The sequence below is a fragment of the Oryx dammah genome, unplaced genomic scaffold, assembly GCF_014754425.2.
Source record: "Oryx dammah isolate SB20612 unplaced genomic scaffold, SCBI_Odam_1.1 HiC_scaffold_26, whole genome shotgun sequence".
Classification (NCBI taxonomy): domain Eukaryota; kingdom Metazoa; phylum Chordata; class Mammalia; order Artiodactyla; family Bovidae; genus Oryx; species Oryx dammah.
This window is the reverse complement of record NW_024070210.1, coordinates 57,754,302-57,779,187: the sequence shown is the minus strand read 5'-3', so window position 1 is coordinate 57,779,187 and position 24,886 is coordinate 57,754,302. Positions and strand designations below refer to the sequence as shown.

The following is a 24,886-nucleotide window of genomic DNA, read 5'->3' as shown; positions in this document are numbered from 1 at the left end:
TAAGAGCTCGTTACAATACTATTAACAAGGAAATTTAGTTATTTCTGTAACATACATTCTAAGATATAGTGATCACATTATGCCTGGACATACCAGATTTCTAGAAATTTCATCTAATTTCTGGAATATACCTATACATATATCATAAAACACACTTGTATATTTTATAACATACAAATATAACATAACATACAAATATAAGCACACTGGATGAAGCACAAGCTGGAATCAGGATTGCTGGGAGAAATATCAATAACTTCAGATATGCAGATGACACCATCTTATGGCAGAAAGCAAGGAAGAACTGAGGAGCCTCTGATGAAAGTGAAAGAGGAGAGTAAAAAAGATGGCTTGAAACTCAACATACAAAAAACTATGATCATGGCATCCGGTCCCATCGCTTCATGGCAAATAAATCAGGAAACAATGGAAACAGTGATAGACTTTATTTTGGGGGGCTCCAAAATCGCTGCAGATGGTGACTGCAGCCATGAAATAAAAGACGCTTACTCCTTGGAAGAAAAGCTATGACCAACCTAGACAGCGTATTAAAAAGCAGAGACATTACTTTGCTAATAAAGGTCTGTCTAGTCAAAGCTATGGTTTTTCCAGTAGTCATGTATGGATGTGAGAGTTGGACCATAAAGAAAGCTGAGCACCAAAGAATTGATGCTTTTGAACTGTGGTGTTGGAGAAGACTCTTGAGAGTCCCTTGGACTGCAAGGAGATCCAACCAGTCCATCCTAAAGGAAATCAGTCCTAAATATTCATTGGAAGGACTGATGCTGAAGCTGAAACTCCGATACTTTGGCCACCTCATGCGAAGTACTGACTCATTTGAAAAGACCCTGATGCTGGAAAAGATTGAAGGCAGGAGGAGAAGGGGACAACAGAGGATGAGGTGGTTGGATGGCATCATGGACTCAATGATCATGAGTTTGAGCGAGCTCCTAGAGTTGGTGATGGACAGGGAAGCCTGGCATGCTGCAGTCCATGGGGTTGCAAAGAGTTGGACATGACTGAATGACTGAACTGAACTGAATTTTACATAAGCACACTATTGATATTAAAGCTTGTTTTTTAAACTCTTATATTTTAACCAACTTGATTGCACAAGATAAAATTCTCTCCTCACTTCCCAACTTTCTATTTTCAATTTAATTTGTCTTCGTTTCTCTTTCTCCCATTGTGAAATAACCAACCTTAATTTAGGATAAAGTTATCGTCATTTTTCTTAACAAAAATGCATCTTCATACCACATTTTTTACCTAAATGCAACCAATTTTCCTTGCATAGAGACGTTTTTCTTATTATCTTTAGTAATTTCAATTACATTTATAAAGAGTTTTTAACTCTTAAAAGCATTAATTTCTAGTAAAAACCAAGAAGTAAGCAGTTATGAACTGTACATTATACCAATATTTTTGGATTGGCAAATTTATGAATACATTTTATAATTTCTGGAAACATGTTTCTTTGTATTGTAACCTTTCAATGTGCTACATATGTTTACTAATAGACCCAGATATATTTTCAGTATCTCTGTCATAAGAAACCAAAAGTTCAAGAATTGATATTCCTGTGTTTTATCTCATTTGGAAATTATGTAGATAATCAATAAATTTCTATCACTTAATTTAACTGAGCAAAACTCTAAAAATGTAAGTTACCAAAGACATTTGGGAAACTATTTAAGATGACATCTTAAAACATAATTATTATTGAAAAGTTCACTTAAAAATTTTTATCCTACTTTACATTTATTTAATTCAGTTGTTCCCAACAGTCATATCTAGATCACTCATGAAAATTTCATAAACAGCAAAACAGCCAGCCATCATTTTAAGTTATTTTTCTTGTTTACAGATTTTTCAGCAGGGCTATCATGAGCTTACTTGGCTAGTAAATCCAGGTACAGAGGAGCCTGGTGGGCTGCAGTCCATGGAGTCACAAAGAGTTGGACATGACTGAGAGACTAACACACACAAACCCAGGTAGAATAAAAGTTGCATGTCTGCATTATACTTAATGCTGATAACTCTGAAGACATGTATATTTTAATTAAACCAACAAACTTAAACTAGTGTTTACTTAGCAAAGATTATCCCACATCACATGCACTTGAAAAACATTTGAGTTGGTTTCTATATTTCTGAGTTTTAGGGATGCTTAATTCATAAGAGCTAAAGTGTAGGCCAGTTAAATAGAGCTGAGTTGCAAAATGATTTTGTTAATACTATGCAGAGGTAGGAAATATCACATACACATAACCTATTTTTATAGACATATGTAAATATGCAGACAGATTGCAGAGACTTTATAGTTTTTGTTCTTAAACTTGAGCCATGAATCAGGTACAATAAAATAACACTCAGTTCAGTTCACTTCAATTCAGTCCAGTCACTCAATCGTGTCCAACTCTTTGCAACCCCATGAATCGCAGCACGCCAGGCCTCCCTGTCCATCACCAACTCCCAGAGTTTACTCAAACTCATGTCCATCGAGTCAGTGATGCCATCCAGCCATCACATCCTCTGTTGTCCCCTTCTCCTCCTGCCCCCAGTCCCTCCCAGCATCAGGGTCTCTTCCAATGAGTCAACTCTTTGCATGAGGTGGCCAAAGTATTGGAGTTTCAGCTTTAGCATCAGTCCTTCCCATGAACACCCAGGACTGATCTCCTTCAGAATGGGCTGGTTGGATCTCCTTGCAGTCCAAGGGACTCTCAAGAGTCTTCTCCAACACCACACTTCAAAAGCATCAATTCTTCGGCGCTCAGCTTTCTTTACAGTCCAACTCTCACATCCATACACGACCACTGGAAAAACCATAGCCTTGACTAGACGGACCTTTGTTGGCAAAGTAATGTCTCTGCTTTTGAATATGCTATCTAGGTTGGTCATAACTTTCGTTCCAAGGAGTAAGCATCTTTTAATTTCATGGCTGCAATCACTATCTGCAGTGATTTTGGAGCCCAAAAGAATAAAGTCTGACACTATCTCCACTGTTTCCCCATCTATTTGCCATGAAGTGATGGGACCGGATGCCATGATCTTCGTTTTCTGAATGTTGAGCCTTAAGCCAACTTTTTCACTCTCCACTTTCACTTTCACCAAGAGGCTTTTTAGTTCCTCTTCACTTTCTGCCATGAGGGTGGTGTCATCTGCATATCTGAGGTTATTGATATTTCTCCCGGCAATCTTGATTCCAGCTTGTGCTTCTTCCAGCCCAGCATTTCTCATGATGTACTCTGCATAGAAGTTAAATAAGCAGGGTGACAATATACAGCCTTGACATACTCCTTTTCCTATTTGGAACCAGTCTGTTGTTCCATGTCCAGTTCTAACAGTTGCTTCCTGAGCTGCATATAGGTTTCTCAAGAGGCAGGTCAGGTGGTCTGGTATTCCCATCTCTTTCAGAATTTTCCACAGTTTGTTGTGATCCACACAGTCAAAGACTTTGGCATAGTCAATAAAGCAGAAATAGATCTTTTTCTGGAACTCTCTTGCTTTTTCCATGATCAAGCGGGTGTAGGCAATTTGATCTCTGGTTCCTCTGCCTTTTCTAAAACCAGCTTGAACATCTGGAAGTTCACGGTTCACATATTGCTGAAGCCTGGCTTGGAGAATTTTGAGCATTACTTTACTAGCATGTGAGATGAGTGCAATTGTGCAGTAGTTTGAGCATTCTTTGGCATTGCCTTTCTTTGGGACTGGAATGAAAACTGACCTTTTCCAGTCCTGTGGCCACTGCTGAGTTTTCCAAATTTGCTGGCATGAGTGCAGCACTTTCACAGCATCCTCTTTCAGGACTTGAAATAGCTCACCTGGAATTCTATCATTTCCACTAGCTTTGTTCGTAGTGATGCTTTCTAAGGCCCACTTGACTTCACATTCCAAGATGTTTGGCTCTAGATGAGTGATCTCGCCATCGTGATCATCTGGGTCACTAGTTTATAAATAACAGTTGAATTCAAGTTTTATTTCTGTCAAACAGAACACGTTAAGGTTACTCTCTCAAATGGCTAAAGCTTTCTACTAATGTTTGTGCAAAAGACTTTTAAGTTTGTATTTGTCCTTGACAAGATCGTCCTTGACAGTCTTTTGAACACTGTGGACTTGATTTAGGCAAATGAGTTTTATAGCAGTTTATATTTTTAAAAACCTCCCCCCCCTTTTTTATCTTGTGTTTTAGGCAGTTGTGAGCAGTGTTTTATTTACCTTCTGAGGTATTTTCATTATAAATACATGATAAGATTTACATCTTCAAGGGACAAGGAAAGAATGTAAGTTTTCTCCTAGGAATTTTGGTGTGTCTTCATTATCAGAAATCTAGGATAATTGCTGTTTAATTTTTTTTCTTCTTTCCCTTGAAACTGAAAGTGAAAGTGAAGTCGCTCAGTCGTGCCCACCAAGCTCCTTTGGGATTCTCCAGGCAAGAATACTGGAGTGGGTTGCCATTTCCTTCTCCAGGGGATCTTCCCGACCCAGGGATCGAACCCAGGTCTCCCACATTGCAGGCAGACGCTTTAACCTCTGCGCCACCAGGGAAGCCCCTTCTTTCCCTTAAGTCAGGACAATTGTACTTTCAGTGTCCTGATTTTTTTTTAATAATATCTGCAAACACCTGAAGGCAAACGGGAAAAGGTCTAAGTGGACTTTGAGTTGCTTTCAAAGTTATGCTGTTGTTTTTTAAAGATTCAAGCAGAGAGAAAGCGGGACGTTCGGCTTGCGAGCGGGAACTTCTCTGTCGCGCACAGAAAAAGAACGATTTAAAAATGGGTGATGTTGAGAAGGGCAAGAAGATTTTTGTTCAGAAGTGTGCCCAGTGCCATACTGTGGAAAAGGGAGGGAAGCACAAGACTGGGCCAAACCTCCATGGTCTGTTTGGACGAAAGACAGGTCAGGCTCCTGGATTCTCTTACACAGATGCCAACAAAAACAAAGGTATCACCTGGGGAGAGGAGACGCTGATGGAGTACTTGGAGAATCCCAAGAAGTACATCCCTGGAACCAAGATGATCTTTGCTGGCATTAAGAAGAAGGGAGAGAGGGAGGACTTGATAGCTTATCTCAAAAAAGCTACCAATGAGTAATAGTTGGCCACTGCCTTATTTATTATGAAACAGAAGTGTCTCATGACTTTCTATGTGTACCATATTTAAATTGATCTCATCCACTAGAATTCAGATCATGAATGGCTGATGGAATAATTCTGTTGGACAGTCCTGATTTAAATAAGATTGGTCTGTGGCTAAACAAACAAAAAAAAAGATTCAAGCAGATAAATCAAGTATTGTTGATTGTAATTCCTTTTTTCTCCTGAATTCCTGCAAGCTATCTTTAAAGAATTAGGTAGCTGCTTCTATCACAATGCTTAGAGGTTGACTATCCATCCAGGACTTTTGAATTTACCTTGTTAAATTTAGGAGAAAATTTCCTATTAAGGAGGAAATTGAAAGATTTCTATATTCTGGATCTTCAGGGCTTAATGCAGTATGCCTTTAAAAAGTCTGTACAAAGCATGTTACAAAGACCTTTGGATGTCCTCCTTTTTCTAAGTGTACCTTTGCACATAATATATAGAAAGACGGAATATTGATACATTTGCTAAACATCAGCCTCCAGCTGATCCATTTCCTGACCATTTAATAGGAGGGCCTGGGAGAAATTCTGGTCATCTGTTTTCCTCTGTAAAAAGGGTTGTAAATGGCCACTAATCTTTTTAATACCTCTTTAAATTTGGTAGGATCTTCTGAAGGTGAAGATAAAAAGGGTTTTATAATTTGAAAGATCTCTAGGGGGTATGAATTCTTTGTGATGTCCATGGGGTAGGAGTAGGGGTGTCCAGGATACATCTGCAAAGGGCAAAGGACACTGTATGGAAAGAGCCAAAGCTGGCAGAGCCTGATGACAGAGTCCCTACAGGCAAGGAGCTGTAAGGGATAGCAAAGAGACCCTTACTCTCCATCCTGGTTGCTTCTGTTAAATCTACTTCTTAGCTTTCATCTTTTACAAGAGTAACCTATATATTTGAGGCCTAGAGATCAGAGTGTTCTCTATAAATCTTTTAGAGAAAGGGAGGTTCAAACAGGCGGCTGAGTGTTTAAGGGATTTTCTGGGGAATATGGAGGAGCTGGAGAACTAAGAGAAGTTTCTGAGGAGATGAAGGGGAATATGTTGGATGTGGTCTTTAATTTATGTTCTAAGTCTAATGTCTGTTCTTTCATCTTGCTAAGAGAGTCGCTAAGGCTATGGTGATTGTGTTCCATTGTGTTCTCCTTTTAATTTGGTCTTGCCATAGGTACCAGTAAAACGTTGTTATGGGTGAGAGCCTCCATAAAAAACTCTTTTTTTGGAACATGGCCAGTTCAAAGGATCCTTTGTCTGGTCATTGATGAGTAGGAACTTATATTCATCACAATAGTGACTCAAACCAAAAAGCCTTTATATGATTTAACCATGGATGCAAGAGGCATCCCAAAGGAAAGTGCAAAAGATACAGCCCTCAGAAGATCCAGAAAGTTTGTTCCCAGATTTAGCCTAAGAAAGCAAAGACCTTTGTTGTCCCAGGCAGTAAGAATGGTGTATTGCAATGTGTCTCTAGTCTCTGACAAGAATGCAAGGCTGCTCTAGTCACAGACCTACTAATCTGCGAAACCGGGCAGGCATTAATAGAATGAGACTTCTCCAGCACTAACTAGACAACGAAGGCTGAGATGACAAAGACCCCTTATGGACGAGGACCCTTTATGACAAACTCCCCTGAAAGCTGAAATGGTTGGACAAAGAGCACAATGCTTGTGACTTCATGCCTTGGAATTCAGTCTATTCAACTGGCCACCATATGCACCCTATTATTTGTACCCTCCAGCTAGCAGAAACCAGAGAATATTCTTACTGGTTACAGTCATGCTCTCAGGATATAGAACAAGATGAAAGGAAAACTTTACTCTCTTACATTAGAGAGCCCAGAGCAAAGTTTGTCTAAATAGATGCCAGTCTGATAAAAACCATGAACTCATCAGGATATGAAGGCAGCTCAAACAACAGGCTTACAGAACTTACCCCTGCATTCTACCCTATGGTTTTTCTCCTTATGAGAAATGACACAAAAGTTGGAGGAAAAGGAAAACAATCACCATCTCTAGAAGAAAAGGAATCAATAGATAGCAAGCATACTCATAACAAATCTTTACAAGTTGCTGTACCCAAAAAACTAACTCATACAAATATTTTCTCCTACTAATCTGAATTTAGAAAAAGAAAAGGACTCTTACCATTCTCATTTCTACCACATGTTGCAGGCAGAGATCTGGGAGACAGATTGGGTAAGAATTCTTTCCTTCTGCCAGCACTTGCCAGAGGTCCCAGGATCTCTCCACTGCAGCAGCCCAAAGGTGAACAGTGTCCACCCAGGGGAAAGCCCCATTTTGGGCACCTAAGCTGTAGAGGATGAACACTTTTTCTTTGATTACTCTAATAATTAAATTGACATAAGATTGTCAGGAAGCAACAGTTAGAACTGGACATGGAACAACAGACTAGTTCCAAATAGGAAAAGGAGTATGTCAAGGCTGTATATTGTCACTCTGCTTATTTAACTTCTATGCAGAGTATATCATGAGAAACGTTGGGCTGGAAGAACACAAGCTGGAATCAAGATTGCCAGGAGAAATATCAGATATGCAGATGACACCACCCTCATGGCAGAAAGTGAAGAGGAACTAAAAAGCCTCTTGATGAAAGTGAAAGTGGAGAGTGAAAAAGTTGGCTTAAAGCTCAACATTCAGAAAACAAAGATCATGGCATCTGGTCCCATCACTTCATGGTAAATAGATGGGGAAACAGTGGAAACAGTGTCAGACTTTATTTTTTGGGGCTCCAAAATCACTGCAGATGGTGACTGCAGCCATGAAATTAAAAGACGCTTACTCCTTAGAAGGACAGTTATGACCAACCTAGATAGCATATTCAAAAGCAGAGACATTACTTTGCCAACAAAGGTCCATCTAGTCAAGGCTATGGTTTTTCCAGTGGTCATGTGTGGATGTGAGAGTTGGACTGTGAAGAAGGCTGAGTGCCGAAGAATTGATGCTTTTGAAGTGTGGTGTTGGAGAAGACTCTTGAGAGTCCCTTGGACTGCAAGGAGATCCAGTCGGTCCATTCTGAAGGAGATCAGCCCTGGGATTTCTTTGGAGGGAATGATACTAAAGCTGAAACTCCAATACTTTGGCCACCTCATGCGAAGAGTTGACTCATTGGAAAAGACTCTGATGCTGGGAGGGATTGGGGACAGGAGGAGAAGGGGATGACCGAGGATGAGATGGCTGGATGGCATCACTGACTCAATGGACATGAATCTGAGTGAACTCCGGGAGTTGGTGATGGACAGGGAGGCCTGGTGTGCTGAGATTCATGGGGTCGCAAAGAGTCGGACACGACTGAGCGACTGAACTGAACTGAAGATTAACAGGAGAAAACTGTATTTGATTTTGTACATAGAAGAGCCCATAAAGATATGAGACTCAAAGAAGTGACCAAAGCAGGCAGCTTTTAACCTTTTAGCCAGGGAAACAGTATGTTTGTGAAGAATTGACTAGACAACAGAGTTCAGGTTTGGGGTAGCAAATTAAGGAAGAGGTTACAAGGTTTGTTGATACAGCCCTCTTGGCCCTGAATTCCCCATCTCTGGCAATTAGGATAACTTCTACCTTCCTGGTAGAGGGTGGGTATTTCATATGGGAGACTTATTTCTTGGTTTCAAGGGGACACAGAGAGTAAGAGTGATCTTCTTTCATGACTGTTTTCTTAAATAACTTTAATTCAATATCATCAATATACCATCATGATATATTTTGAGGTTAGTATATTCTTCTCTCCTTCAAAACAAAATGGAGCATAACCTTCACAGCATTGGAGTTGGCAGTGATTTCCTGGCCTAACATCAAAGGCATAGGCAACAAAAGAAAAAATAGAAAAACTGGACTTCACAAAATTAAAAACTTTTATGCATCACAGTACGCTATTGCCAAACCATATGTGTGATTGGAGGTTAATATCCAGAATATATAGAAAATTCCTAAAGTTCAATAGTAGCAAACCTGATTTTATTATAAAATGGGCAAAAGGCTTGAATAGACATTTTTCCAAAAAAGATACCCAAATGGCCAATGAATACATGAAAAGGTGCTCAACATCACTAATCATTGAAATGCAAATCAAACTGCAGGAGATACTACCTCACACTATTAGGATGTCTACTTTCAAAAAAAAAAAAAAGATAATAATGTGTTTATGAGGATGAGGAGAAACTGGAACCCTTATGCACTTTTAGTGATAAAGTAAAACGACACTGCTGTTGTGGAAGACAGTATTGCTGTCCCTCAAAGAATTAAAAATAATCTTACCCAATGATCCAACAACTCTATTTCTAGGTATATACTCAAAAAAATTATAGCCAGTCAGTCAGAAGTACAACCTGGGCTTGCAATTGAGATCTGAACTGTGTGTTGACATGCAGGTACCCTTCACACCAAAAGGCAATCCTCTCATGCAGTTGACTGTCCTGCAATTTAACTTAATTCTTTAGTTCTCACACTGTCTGCCCAGGGACAGCATCTGGTTCCATAGGTTAAGGGTTGAATCCTCCAAGACTGCCTTCTCCCCACTCCCCCTATCTGGCTATAAATCAGAGAGGTTTCCATGACCTCCTCCTTGGTTTTGGTGATATGAGATGATATGATCAATGGTTTCTATCAAATATTTGGCATACAGTAGCATTGGAGAAGGAAATGGCAACCCACTCCAGTACTCTTGCCTGGAAAATCCCATGGACGGAGGAGCCTGATAGGCTGCAGTCCATGGGGTCGCTAGGAGTCAGACACGACTGAGCGACTTCACTTTCACTTTTCACTTTCATGCATTAGAGAAGGAAATGGCAACCCACTCCAGTGTTCTTGCCTGGAGAATCCTAGGGATGAGGTGGGCTGCCATCTATGGGTCGCATAGAGTCGGACAAGACTAAAGCGACTTAGCAGCAGCAGCAGCATTATCCTGACACCAAAGCTAAGGAGAGGTAGAAGGATAAAAAAGGAGAGAGAGGGGGAGAAATAAAGAAGGAATAAAGAAAAAGAAAAGAAAAGCTGAAGAGAGCAATAATCTCATGAAGATTGATGCAAAAATCTTTAATATTTGAAAATATATTTCAAATATTTGAAATATATTTTCTAATATTTGAAAATATAAAGTACTTGGATTTGATTAATTTACTATTACAGAACTCAGAGAAACATTTTATATACTAGGTTACCAGTTGATTATGAAAGAATGTAACTCAGAAACAGCCAGATGAAAGGGCAAGATGTGGGGACAATGTGCAGAGCTCCAGTACCCTCTCTAGGTAGACCGCTCTTCCACAATCGTCAGGAATTCATCAACCAGGAAGCTCTCCACACCGTGTCCTTTTGAGTCTTTATGGAGACTCCTTTATATAGTCACAATTAATTAAATCATTGGCCACTGGCTATTGATTCAACCTCCAACCTTTCTCCCTTCCAGGAAGTTGGGGTGGGGGGTAGGTACTGAAAGTTCCAACCCTCTAATTACATGGTTGGTTCTCCTGGCAAACAGCTCCCCCCTCCCCACTGCCATCCCCAGGTTGCTTAAGAGCTTTCCAAAAGTCACCTCATTAACATAACAAAAGACCTTTACTTCTATTACCGTAGGAGATTACAAGGGTTTTAGGAGCTCTGAGCCAAGAACAGATCAAAGACCAAATATATTTCTTATAAATCTCAATATTACATACTTCTTTGGAACACTGGTCTAGGACTCTATAGTTCTTTCAGTTTTTGCGAGGGGGATTTCTTCATTGCTTTTGTGGGAAAGCAGCTGAAGGTGAAAAAGAAGAAAATACACTAAGTGATTCTAAAAGTGGCCCTAGATTTTGGGGGGTCATATGGTAAAACAAAAATATACAGGATCTTTCTAAAACTAGAAGCACAAACCAAACCCTTTGTCTCCTTTTTTTCTTAAGACTGAAAGGGATAGAATAGCATAGTTATACAGGTAGTTGTAGAAGTCCTGGTAGGAGACTATAGATAGAGAAGGAAACCTAGGAAACCTTAGGAGGCCACTGTAAGTTAATGATCGCTTGAGAAGCCTATTGGAACATTGTTCACTGAAGCAGACTTGCTTAAGTATAAAACCATGAGCAAAACCGCAATATACACCCCAGGCCATTAGATGGAAGAAAAATGTTACCACCCTTCCTGCATACCATAATTCTAGACCTCATAGTGCATGCATGCTCAGTTCTTCAGTCGTGCGATTCTTTGCAACCCTATGTACTGAAGCAGACGTGACTGAAGCGACTTAGCAGCAGCAGAACTGTAGCCTGCCCAGTTCGTCTGTCCATGGGATTCTCAAGACAAGAGATCCGCCCTCATCCAGGGGGATCTTCCTGACCTGGGGATGGAACCTGTATCTCTTATGTCTCCTGCCTGCATTGGCAGGCGGGTTCCTTACCACTGGCACCCCCTGGGAAGCCCCTGACCTCATAGGGTCAAGCACTTTCCTGCCTAATATGAAGGAGGAGCTAGTGATGTATGCCTTATGTCTGCATCTATGTCTACTTGAAAAAGGGGGAACGACCCTTTTCCATTATAAATTGTAACCCACTCAGTCCTCTGGGCAGAGCTCCCTTGCCTGCCCATTGGCATCTCTTACAAGCATCCTATATTATTAGTAAATCTGCTTCTTGCCTGTCACTTTGCCTCTCACTGAATTCCTTCTGCTCTGAAACATAAAGAACCTGAGCCTCAGTAAGTTCAGACATCAGGTAAGTGTGTTCTAATGAAAAGATCATGAGTTCAAGTCCCAAGCAGGGTTTTAGCTGGATTTGAGTTCTGGCCATGTGGGTTTGAGTCCCAAACTAGGTTTTGGCTAGGTTCAAATACTGGCACATGGGTTCAAGTCCCAATATGAGGGAAATGGTTTCAAGACCATTTAGGTTTTATGTATTCTTTCCCCTGCATTTCTGGACTTGTGTCCTGTCTCATCCCTCTTCTTTTCCTATCTCAACACTCCACCTTCCCACTTTCCAACTCTACTTGCACAGAGGTCTCCTTCCATGGTAGATAGAATAAAGGAAAATGTCTGTGTCTCCGTACCTGGAACCTGCAGATTGTTGTGTTACATGTCAAAGGGGATTTGAGTTTCAAATGGAATTAAGATTGCTAATCAGCTGACCTAATGATAAGGAGATTATCCTGTATTATCAGAGTAGACCCAGTGTGGTTACAGTGGTTCTTAAAAGTGGAAGGAGGCAGAGAGTCAAAAAGGGAGGTGACTACAGAAGAGCTCAGAGTGATAAAGAATCAAAAGGAGTCAACTCTCTTTTGTTGGTTTTGAAAATGAAGAAAAAAACTAAGAGCCAAGGAATGTCAGCAATCTTTAGAAGCTAGAAAAGGAAAGGAAACATTTTCCCTTAGACCTCCAGAAGGAATATCTGCCAATATCTTGATTTTAGGTTAGTGGGACCTATTTCAGACTTCTAACCTCCAGAACTGTAAGATAATAAATTTATATTCTTTAAGCTAGTAATACTAAATCATGTTACAGCAGCAATAGAAAACTCACACACTTTCCATCTCAGCCTCCTAAGGACAGCTATTCCTTTTCCAGGGAACATAAACAGGCAATGGGACATAGACTTTTCCTGGATACTCAAATGAAAATAATGGATCATTTAATCAGTTAATGGCAGATCTGTCAGCTAACAGCAGAGAAACCCTTAATAATAGTGGTGTAAACAAGATAGGTGCTTATTTCTGTTCATGTAGACGGCAGCCAGTTCACAGCTGACATAGTAGCTCTACAGTATCAGTAAGGACCATCCCTTACTGCTCATCCTGGAGTGTTAGGCCATATGTTCAAGGTGGAACCCTGTGCTGAACATGACTACCTTCTAGGCCAGCAGCAAGAGGAAGGGGAGGCAAAGAGCACATCCCTTTCCTTCAAGGACACTTCTGCTTATGTCTCAGTGGCCATAACATAGTCAAATAACCATATCAAGCTGCAAGGGAACCTGGGAGTATATTTTTCAGCAAAATACACTCAACTAAAATTCAGGGTTCTTGTGGTCTTTGTTAAAAAGAAAAAAAAAAAATTGTTATCACTGATGAAGACAAGGAAAAGTGGTATTGGAAGCAAGCTCTTCCAATACCAGAGACTTCCAGAGACTTGTGGTCTCTGCCACAAGTTACTGTGTGATCTGGTTTAGGTTGAAAGCCAGCATCATAGCTGACCAGTCTCTCATAGCTCCCTCAGGTCCAATGAGGATTTGGAAATTCTGTGATAGTCTGTATCCTAGTGTGATAAATTCTAATTTGGAGGAAATATTAACTTCCCAGAGCAGTTTCCATGATCCTATAGATTGTGGCTCCTTCCATCTTTGGATGAATGGAAGAGTTACACTATGCTACTGGATAAGTGGGTTCGATCCCTGGGTTGGGAAGATTCCCTGGAGAAGGGAAAGGCTGCCCACTCCAGTATTCTGGCCTGGAGAATTCCATGAACTGTATAGTCCATGGGATCACAAAGACTTGGACACGACAGAGCGACTTTCACTTTCTTTTGCTTGGCCCTGTGAAGTTTTACGAGGCTGTAAGATGTTTGTTTGATTTGGGGCATATAATTTACCTGTGGGTTAAATTATATTTAAATGGTTCCATCCCTAACCATGCTGATGAAATCATTGTTGTTGTTAAGGCCTCCCTTTTGTTTGTTTTTATATGCACTATCCCTCCCTTGATCTTCAAGCATTTGAACCTAGAGTTCAGAGATCTTCCTGGCTTCAAAATTCTTTCAGCCTTCCTTCCCATTTTATTGTCTCAAAGCCCTTTGAAAATAAATTGAGAGAACAGTTAAAAGTGTTAGTCACTCAGTCATGTTCAGCTCTTTGGGACCCCATGGACTGTAGCCCACCAGGCTCCTCTGTCCATGGAATTCTCCAGGCAAGAATACTGGAGTGGGTTGCCATTCCCTTCACCAGGGGATCTTTCTGACCCAGGGATCAAACCCAGGTCTCCTGCATTGCAGGCAGCTCTTTACCATCTGAGCCACTAGGGAAGCCCCTGAAACAGTTAACTATCTTCCAGTTTATACTGTGCGCCGTTGGGTTGGCATTTGCAGTATTCTTTATAAAATAACATTCTCTATGCAGGGACCTCTTTGTCCACAGAGAGTTCTGTCTAATTATTTCTGTTGTCTTGAAGAACTAGATATCAAGAAATAAAAACCAAAGAAAATAATTTGTAGACTTTTGCTTTTTTGCTAATTAAATAAAAATTGTTTCCTGATTTTCGTGAATATGTAAAAACCTATGTACTGAATTTATTATGGATTATTTTTCTTTCTATAGGTTTTCTATGTGCCTTCTTTCCGTTTTGAAATTGTAGCTTGAGCCTACTTTATCCCTAGATAAAAATATTCCCCAAAGCTAGTGGAAGTCGTGGTTTTTAGTATAATATCTTCCGAACAAGACTCAATTGGTGTTGACTAAAGCAGTGTTTAATGCTTCTCATTTATGGGGTCATGCACTCTAGTTAAATTGCAGCTCTCAGACATTGCTTCAGTGACCTAAAGGGCAAATTTACACAGACAGTCCAGAAATAGCCTATGGCACCTTGACATGGAGGAAGACCTGATCACAATATGGGGAAAGTGGGCACTGAAAATAAAATAGGATACTTTCTGAGCTGAGCGGCAAGAAGAAAGTGAGATGGGAGGGGTCAAGAAATAATTAGGAGAGAAATGAAATTGGGATAGGATTTGAAGGGGGTGGAGGGCAAGGAAGGAAAGAGGTCTGGCAGAGCCAGAGACAAAGAAACCATCTCACCATCTACATAGGCATAGAACTCCACTTTCTAAAGCAATATCTAACAATAGCAGTACGCAATAAATAACAACAGTAATTATGCATATGGTCACTCTTACCATTTTGAATTTATTTCATAAACTTATTTCATAAATTCAGTTCAGTTCAGTTGCTCAGTTGTGTCAGACTCTTTGCAACCCCATGGACTGCGGCACACCAGGCTCCCCTGTCCATCACCAACTCTGGGAGCTTGCTCAGACTCATGTCCATTGAGTCGGTGCTGCCATCCAACCATCTCATCCTCTGTCGTCCCCTACTATAGTAAACTTCATAAATTAAGATAAATTTGATAACTTGCTTTCTTCATGTGGCAGTTTGTCTTAGCTGATTTAATGATCCCCACTCAGAATGGAAAGGGGAGAGATAGGGAGGAGGAAAGGCAATCCTCGTCTCTCTGGTCTGCCTGCCCCTCAGACACAGTGCTGGATTGGGGATGTAGAAGGCTGCAGAAGCCTGGCCTGACTGAAGTCATTCTTTTGGGATCTCCCAGTTATGGTGAACCCACACATTTGGCAGCTGGTGATTTCTCTGATGTATTTTTCCTCTTTGTTTTCTTTCCTAGTGTATCTGAAACCCACCCAGCATTCCAATGGCCAGCAACAACACCGCCAGCATAGCACAAGCCAGGAAACTGGTAGAACAGCTGAAGATGGAAGCCAACATCGATAGGATAAAGGTGAGGATGGCGTCACCCACAGGCTCAGCTGGCCTTGTGAGGAGTATGACTTGTAGCCAGGTATCATTTGACTACTCTTCTATGGAGAGTGATGAAACCAGAGATGGTGGGAGAGAAACTTAACAGTTAGGCAGAAGTTCATTTTCTAATGTGCCTTTGCCCTCTCTGGAATTTTCCAGAATAAAATGATAGTATAAATTAAAGCTAGTTCACTGAGTAAACGTCAAAGCAGAACATAGGCTCATGGCTGAATTCTAGCCAAAGGATTTTGAGAAGCCACAAAACATAGCAATCGACCAGTTCACTTCTCTGACCTCGTAAAGAAGTCCTTCTCACTCGGGTTTAATTTTTTCTATCCTGATGTATGTTCTAATTTTTAGTGTCTATCTTCAGGTCTAGCCCTTCTATCCACCATTTTTATTTTTACTTTTTTTCTCTTTTATACTCTTAGATTTTTTTCTTCAGAACACACAAACCACATGTGGTCTCCCTGAGAAGTCAAACAGCATAAAGGTTTCATGGAAATTAGTAATCTGCTTATTTCTTTCTCTCACTCCCCAGATCTAACCTGATAGCTTTGCCTTAAGTTGGACCTAACATATTGAACCAGGACTTTTAATAGAAACCTTTTGTTGGCAGATTTTCAATGTAAATTAACCCACATAGATAGCTACCACATGTAGTAAATTTTTGTCAACTATCAAAGCTTTGCTTCCTCAGAAGACCTGAGCGTTTTATGACATAGAACTCAGCAGTGTATTTCATTTTATTAAAATTAGAACATTTTTCCAAATGCCTTTTTTAAACTGGAAAATTTGTCCATACCTGCCTTAGGAACCTGAACAATCCAGCCCTCCTTTGGAATGTGCTTCTAGAGCAAGGGTCAATAAATTATGGCTCATGAGCCAAATCCAGCCCACTGTCTGTTTTTGTCAATAAAGCTTTATTAGCACACAGCCCCATACACTCATTTACATCTTGTCTGTGGCTCCTTTGATGCTATAACAGCAGAGTAGAATAGTTGCAATAGTTGCAACACTTAGCTCAGAAAGCCTAAAACTTTTACTCTCTGGCCTTTTAGAGAAAAACTTTGCTGAACCCTGGTCTAGAGGAGTGATTCTCAGCCCACCTGTACATTCAAATCACCCAGGGAATTCTATAAAAAGAACCATTTCTAAGACCACAGTGTAGACCAGTTAAATTAGAATCTATGATTCAGACAACAGTAATTTTTTATGTACGTTATCAGTTAGTTTTAATGTATAGCTAAGGTAGAGAACCATGGTCCCATGGGAAGAGGTTTGCTCCTTATAACTCCCATCAGGTCTGTGCTAGAGTCTGAAGGGAGAGCTTATTTTCCTCTGTAGGTAAGCCGAGCAAATAACCATAGACATGTTCCCATCTATCCTTAATCTCCTTTATGCAATTTGAATCCTGGTAATGAGCCACAAAATGTAAACAGCTTCTTTCTTGCAATTGCTTTAATTCTTCTTGATTTATAATGTGATAAAGGGTCCTTAACATCTATTTTGCACCTTCACTACCTTCCTCTTTTCCATTTTCCCCTTTACCTGTTCTTTTTTATTTCCTTTCTTAAAAAAGTCCAATGTGGCAAGTGGGCATAGTACCTGCTGGAAGGAGTGAGGTCACGCAAAGATTGTGGCACCAAAAAGAGTCATTCAGTTCTTTTTTTCTCCCTGCTGGGAGATGTTCTGTGTGTGGGCCTCTGGAAAATGCCACTTTGCCTTTTGGGGTGGCCCAGTGAAGATGAAAGTGTTTGCCAAGCCCTGATACGGTTGGCATTTTCTGGTACAACTCAGCATCCCCAGGCCCAAGTCCTGAAGCAGGATGTGATGGTGTAGGTGGTGTGAGAAGCTGACAGTGGGAGGAACAGCGCAGAAACAGACCTTTTCAGCCATAGGTCAGGCCATCATCACCTCTCCCCTGAATTACTGACTGCACAGTGCACTTAGCTGACCTCCGCAATCCCTTCTCAACCCTAGTCCATCCCCACCATCACTTACCCTTCTTGTGGCTGCCAAAGACCACAAAGCAAAGACTTGCTGCAAGAAGAGCTCATTAGGTTCCTCTCCTATTGAACATCTTTTCATGACTCCTGTCACCTGGAACTTGAAATTCAAACTCTCCAGCAGAGTGTGTGTAAGGTCCTTCTGGCCCCTGCCCCTCTTCAGCTTCGGTCCCTTCCCCTCACCCCTATGCCATGTTGAACCATTCTTAATTCCCTTGATGGGAATTTCAAATGACTGGAACATTCAGTCTCCTCCTCTTTACATTTCTGCTTTCCCAACTCCCATGACTCCTTGAAGACTCATTATATCCTTTAAGATGCTTTCCCAGACCTTCATCATAAGAGTGGACTTTTGCTATTTTTCTGTTATTTATTCCTTTATCCAATATATATTTTAGTGAGAGCTTTCTAAATTGCCAGGCCTTGTTAGGTCTTAGAGATACAGAGCTGGATAAAGATAAAGAAATGATTCTTGCTCTCAAGGATCTCCTAGTCTAATAAAGGGTTACTAAAAAAAATGAACAAGACCTATTACTGATACAAGTAAGACATCCAGAAAGCATAATTACCAAGTATCATCAGAATGGAGCCGATACCTCACCCCGATTACCTTGGTCTACTACTTGTGAAGAGACCAAATAAATCAGTATCTCTTTGAGACCTAAAGCATTGGCCTGATAAACTGAACAGTGAGTGATTGCTTCCTAGCTGATTGTAACTTTCAAATCTCTTAATTCCTCTTGACATCATTGGACCTAAAATTGTTGGAAATCACAGCAACAGCCTATGTTTCAGCATTTGTTCTGCACATCAGAGCCAGGCAGGCATGCTCTGGTGAAGTGTCACGTTATTTTTAGTTTAGCTCTTGGAATAAAGCTGCCACTGGCTTAGGACTAGTTTATCTGCCTTTCGGAGTCCCTTTCAGGGTTTTGAGCGTTCAGGTTTCTCCACCTACTTTCCATGCATGATCCTGTCAGCAAGAAGGAGCTTCTCTCTGAATATCCCAGGTTTGTGATTTTTCGAATCACAGCAGTGGCCTCTTCAAGCTATAAAGGCTGCGGTGGGTGGATGTCCCTCTCGCAGAGCCTAGTGTAGCTGAGGCACTAGGGAGCAAGGAAAAGGGGGCACAGCTGACACTGGGGGTGTCCAGTGTCCCTTCCGCAAGGAGTGGCCTTATCCCTCCTGTGGCCTCCAGAATATCCTTGGCTGCCTAGAGTAGCTTTACCATGAGAGGGTCTGAAGAGCATATTCCTTTTTAAGGCTTCTTGTTTCCTATCCCTTTGTATCACAGATCCTGGGAGATTTGGGCTAATGAACCCATTATCTGTTCATAAGCCTCAGGCGTATATAAATTATACTCCCAGCCTCTCTGTGTTTCTTTGTTAGCATTTCATTCAAGGACAGAAAGGAAAGAGAAGCCAAAGAAAGCTGGGATGGGCTGGGGAAAGGGGCAGAGAGAGGTTTTGGAGACTGCGACACTCAAATGTATGAAACAACAAGATATGCTGCTGTTGAGCAAAGGCTGGTGAAAGAAAGCTTGTCTTGAGAGCGCAAGTCAAGAGAGCACGTGTGAAAGCAAAGGACAGTAAGACTTCAGTGACTCTATTTATTTGTCACTATATTAGGACTCTGGGTTTCTAATAATAGAAACCTAACCCAAGCTGGCTTAAGCAGAAAGAAGGGATTGATGATAAAAGATACAAGGCATCTCAGAATCTGAGAGCAGAAATGTAGCTGAGTGAGCATGGGGAGTCAGAACTGAGAAGCCAGCAGGAACTGTGGGGGCTCTGGGATGTCTCTGCTTCTCTCAGCCTCTTTCCTTTCCCGGGAGGAATAGATTTCTCAGCTGCCTATTGCATGTGGTGGACACAAAATGGCTGCCCACAACCCCCAGGATCACACATCACACTTTCAGCTCCATGAAGAAAGGGGTAGACTCATGTCATCCCTTTTAGTCTCACTTCCTAGAGTGGTACATTTGTTCTACCAAGGATGAGCCATCTGCAGCTTCAATCAACTAACGCTTGAATTGAAGCACATTGCACAAACATGGCTCCTAGGAACCCACCCACCCGTAAGCATGGGAAGGGTAGTTAAGGGGAGGTGAGAATCATCATAAGCTGAAAGGAAGCCCTTTAATGCATGGCATTGTTGGCATCGTGAATAATATACATGTAAGTGTAAAAGAAAGCCAAGGCCAGGAGCATGGGTGAAATGATTGCTTCTTAACTAATTGGATGCTCCTTATATTGGCTTCACATATAAATGCCAAAGTTATTTCTCATTTCTCCCAAATGGTTCCAATAGACCTTTCCAACTGGCGTTCTTCACTGTCTAGAGAATGTGCTGTGCAGATTACCATCTCTCTGGTTATTCTGAATCCCTCAGTGAGAACACTCTTCCCCTTATTCTTTTCCTATTTGTTGTTGTTCAGTTGCTCAGCCATGCCCAACTCTTTGCAACCCCATGGACTGCAGCATGCCAGGCTTCTCTGTCCTTCACCATCTCCTGGAGCTTGCTCAAACTCATGTCTGTTGAATCAGTGATGCCATCCAACCATCTTGTCCTCTGTCATCCCCTTTTCCTCCTGCCTTCAATCTTTCCCAGCCTCAGGGTCTTTTCTATTCTTTTTCTATTTATTGTAGACTAAATGTTTGTGTCCCTCCCCAAATTCATATTCACGACTTCCCTGGTGGCTCAGACAGTAAAGCGTCTGTCTACAATGTGGGAGACCTGGGTTCGATCCCTGGGTCGGGAAGTTCCCTAGAGAAGGAAATGGCAATCCACTCCAGTACTTTTGCCTAGAAAATCCCATGGACGGAGGAGCCTGGTGTCCATGGGGTCGCAAAGAGTTGGACAAGACTGAGCGACTTCACTTTCCATATTCATACATTAAAATCCTAACACCCAAATGTGGCAGTATTTGGAGATGGGGCCTTTGGGAAGTGATTAGAGGTCATGCAGGCAGAGCCCTTAGGAATGGAATTAGTGCCCATATAAAGGCTCAGCAAGCTCCCTTGCCCTTTCCACTTTGTGAGTTTACAAGAAGAAGATAGGCATCTATGAACTAGGAATCGAGACCCAACAGACACTGAATCTGCCGGCACCTTGATCTTAGACTTTCCAGCCTCCAGAACTGTTGTTTACCACCTGGTTTTGGCATTTTATTAGAGCAGCCCAAATGGACTGGGACAATATCTGAGTCTTACTCCTCTATGACAGGTCAGCTTAAATCCCCACTTGTTCATGAATCTTTTCCATTCTGATCCTACTTATTAGTCAGTTTATTAAATAATTTTACCTTCATCAGATAAATTACACAGTCCTCAACATCAAAGACCTTGTTGTCTACTTCTTGGTGATGAGATAGGCAGGCAATGAGAAAACACTTTTTTTTTTAGTGGATAGCTTTAAGTTCACCAGGCCTTCCCTGGTGGCGCAGAGGTTAAAGCGTCTGCCTGCAATGCAGGAGACCTGGGTTCGATCCCTGGGTCAGGAAGATCCCCTGGAGAAGGAAATGGCAACCCACTCCAGTACTCTTGCCAGGAGAATCCCATGGACAGAGGAGCCTGGTGGGCTACAGTCCACGGGGTTGCAAAGAGTAGGACACGACTGAGCAACTTCACTTTCTTTCACTTTAAGTTCATGTACTAAATGTGTCATATAACAAGACATTAGGAACTGTATTTTGGATGACATTTGCCAATTACATTTATGGTTTGGGAAATTCCAAGCATGATGTCACTGGCCAAAGAAAACTCATCATATAGAAGAAAGTTCAGTAAAATGCCAAAAAGTAGGGCAGAATTGATCATTTTAAAATAGGTAAATTGTTTTATGTCAAGTATATGAATATAAGTAGCCAGTATTTATAGTATACCTTTCTTTTTGAAAACAGCTCAACATAAAAAAAAAGACTGATTTTCATAACTGACAAAGTTGTGTAATTATTGAACCAAATGTAAACGTTTCTAGTAAGCAAATCATCTTTCTGACAATCAACTCATAATACATTGGAACTGAACTTCAGGGAAAGTTGTACTGAGACACAAGTCAGTTAGACATCCTGCTTCATTCTAGAGAGGGGACAGAAATCCTAGGTTTGGGACTTTTCAAATACTTCTGCAGCATTTGAATCAAAAGTTTTAACATCTCTTCCCTAAAATTCTTGCATTCAGTTTATTAGGAAGAGTAAGTTTCAACCTTACATATAGGCCAAACTGAGACTATTTTCAGGGTTAACAAAATAGGTATAGTATGTCTGGAACTTATAGAGGAAAAGGCTGTGTTCAAAGATATCCATTTTAATTCATTTGATTTGCTGAAAGTGGAACAAAAAATTTAAATTGAATCCAGGCATACATTAATAATTGAGCATAAAACTTCATTTTTATGAGGGTTGATACAATTTTAAAAGTTCAGTAGATGTTTGTGAAGCACCAAGTATATTCTTAGCCTTGTGCATTATACGTGGGAGCTAGAGAAGCAGTACTGCTAAACCTTGATAATTCAAAATCCCTAGAAAATGAATTTTTCTGAATAACCTAGTTTTCAAGCCAAAGGAAGCTCTTCCTTCTTCAAAATAGAAATTAAATTGAGTAAATATCATGTACTTTTCTTGATGACTGTTTTGAAAATTAATTCTATTATTTCCTTTCTTAAAAAAATCCTATTGATGTACATCATCAGTTTAATATCACCTTGGACAAACAGGGAGGGCAAGATTATTTAGAATATTTATACTTTATTTTAGAAATTTAAAATGCTAGGTATTTATTCATACAATTTTACTTTCTCTAATATCACAGTCAAAGTTTGATCCTGGGTGCTTTCCACGGTCATAATGGAGAGATCCTTTAGACTCACCTTTGACCACCAGCAGTGATGTGGGCCCCTTGGTGATACGGGACATCATGGTGGTATGCTGCTTTCCATTTCTGGCATTCCTAATGTTGCTCAGCATACCGACTATTGTGTTTTCAGTATAATTCCAAGACACAGGAAAGAATACAGACATTTCTTCTGCATTTACTAAGGATCAAACTAGATGTTTCAATTTTCCCTTACTTGAATTACATATTGATAATTCAATGAATGATAAAGCCTTTACTGTGGCCAACAGCTTTTGACCTGAGTAAAAACATCTTTCTAAACAAGTGCAGGTCAGTCTTTCTAGCGTGAAAATTTTATGATCTCTTCCCAGAGGTGTTACAGTTTCTTTTGCCTTCAGCTGTCTTGCCAGGCTTGTGACAGGCAATGTTCAGGATAACTTACTGTTCTAAGGCTCCATCCCAGTGTGATCTTTGAAGTCCTTTTAGGAGTCAATTTGAAACTGTAAATCCTGGATGGCTCCAATAGTGCAGGCAATACAACTGGAGGAGTGATTGAATGATTGATACCCTTAACACATAGGCAGTTGTCCATGGGCACAGGCAGTGATGACCTATCAGTGGGTTGCAAGCATTTTGCAGCGTTAATTTTAAGGTGTGTTTCAGGATTCAGGATGTAATGAAGATGGAGCTTACTTAACCCTTACTTACAGTTTAAATTCTCAGGTCTGGTTTTTATTCTTACTGACAACTTATACTACTCAGAGCTGTAAAGGTGTCTGCCAGAGTAGATTCCTGTTTTTCAGAGCCCGAGATTATAATCTGGTGGTTTTTATTGGGACTGCCTAGAGCCCTCCTTCCCTTTCTCACTGATTCTCAGCCCCAGTCCAGTTGGGTAAAGTGCCTGGGTAGCTGGGTTTCAGCAGCTATCAATCTAGGGAGATGCTTACTCTTATCAAAAGTACATTCCTTCATTACACAGTATATCTCATCTCCCTTATCAGAGACATGCTCCAGCAGTTTGCTACTCATTCTGAATCACCAGTTTTGATTCTTTCTTTCATCATTTCCATCATCATTCAAATATAGTGTTATTTGTACATCTTAAGTAAAATTTAAATTTCTTCTCTTGAACCCCTCATTTCATCCTGTAGCAACTACCTCATTTGTTTGCTCTGCTTTGAAGTTTAACTTCTTGAGAAAGTTGTTCATACTGAGTATTTCTAATTTCTCTTTTCTTTAGAAAAAATATTTTTACTCTGGAAATAACCTCAAAGGTACAGAAGAGTTTGAAGTACAATGCAAAGAATTTTGTTTTCCCCTAAACCATTTGAGAAGAGTTGTCAACAGGTGCCTGTTACCTCTGGATACTTTAACATTTCCTATAAGTAAAAACATTGTTTTACATATTCATAATATGATCATTATGTACAATCAACATTTATACATTTATTCATCACCACCTTCTACTCCTCAGACCCCACTGAAGTATTTCAGATAATCCCAATAATGTCCCTTTTAGCAAAAGCACCCAGTTCCGTATCATGGGTTGCATTCAGCTGTCCTGTCAGGCACAGTTCCTTAGATGTCCCTGACTCTTAGGACGTGGACAGTTATAAAGATTATATAGATTTATAGAGTGTCACTCAATTTTGGTTTGCCTGGTGTTTCTTTATGATTTAATTAAAGTAACAGAAATTTGACATTAATATCAGAGAACTGGTGGGATATCCGTCTCACTGCTCACTTCTGTCAGTGATACATGATTTCATATTGTTACTTACTGGTGGTATTAACTTTAATTACTTGATTAAGGTGGCGTCTTCCAAGTTTCTCCATATAAAGATATTTTTTTCTTGGTAGTTTACCCTGCTGTACTTGTTATTTTCTTATAAAACAGACTATCATCTAACATCCTCCATAGCTATTTATTATGTTTTATTTTCTGTTCTCTCCATCCTTCTACTCAAGTACTACATAAGCAATTTGATTGTGCTGTACATTGGTGTAGTTTGATTCATGGTTCTTCGTTTGGGTATTGAGTTACTTGAAACTGTGGATTTATAGTTTTCATCAAATTTGGAAATTTTCAGTTATTATGTCTTCAATTATTTTTTTTTCCTTTCTTCCACACACTATATTTCTCCTCTCCTCCATAGACTCCAATTGTATGATTATTAGGCTACCTGAACTTGTCTCCTAGCTCAGTGGTCTCAGTTTGTTTTCAGTCTGTTTTCTCACTGTGCTTCACTTTGGAGAGTTCCTGTTATTGTCTTCAAGTGCATTATTAATCTTTTCTTCTGCAGTGTCTAATTGGTGCTAATTCCATCCAGTGTGCTTTTTATCTCTAAAAATTTGATTTGGGCCTTTTTAATATCTTCCACCTAGATAGCATATTCAAAAGCAGAGACATT

At 40.4% G+C, this 24,886-nt stretch overlaps 2 protein-coding genes across 6 annotated transcripts in view; both read left to right on the top strand.

Annotated features, from left to right (window-relative positions):
• GNG2 (G protein subunit gamma 2) overlaps positions 1–24,886 on the top strand; it is a 132,900-nt gene that overhangs the window by 95,907 nt on the left and 12,107 nt on the right. For all 5 annotated transcript variants that reach the window (XM_040226747.1, XM_040226743.1, XM_040226744.1 and 2 more), the window contains one exon: positions 15,501–15,614. In XM_040226747.1, the coding sequence (XP_040082681.1) occupies positions 15,528–15,614 (87 nt within the window). In that variant the 5' untranslated portion in view covers positions 15,501–15,527. The remainder of the gene's footprint in view (positions 1–15,500; positions 15,615–24,886) is intronic.
• On the top strand, positions 4,712–5,270 carry LOC120853102 (cytochrome c). The gene has a single exon (XM_040226742.1). It carries the CDS (start codon positions 4,776–4,778, stop codon positions 5,091–5,093), a length of 318 nt encoding a protein of 105 aa, XP_040082676.1. The 5' UTR covers positions 4,712–4,775; the 3' UTR covers positions 5,094–5,270.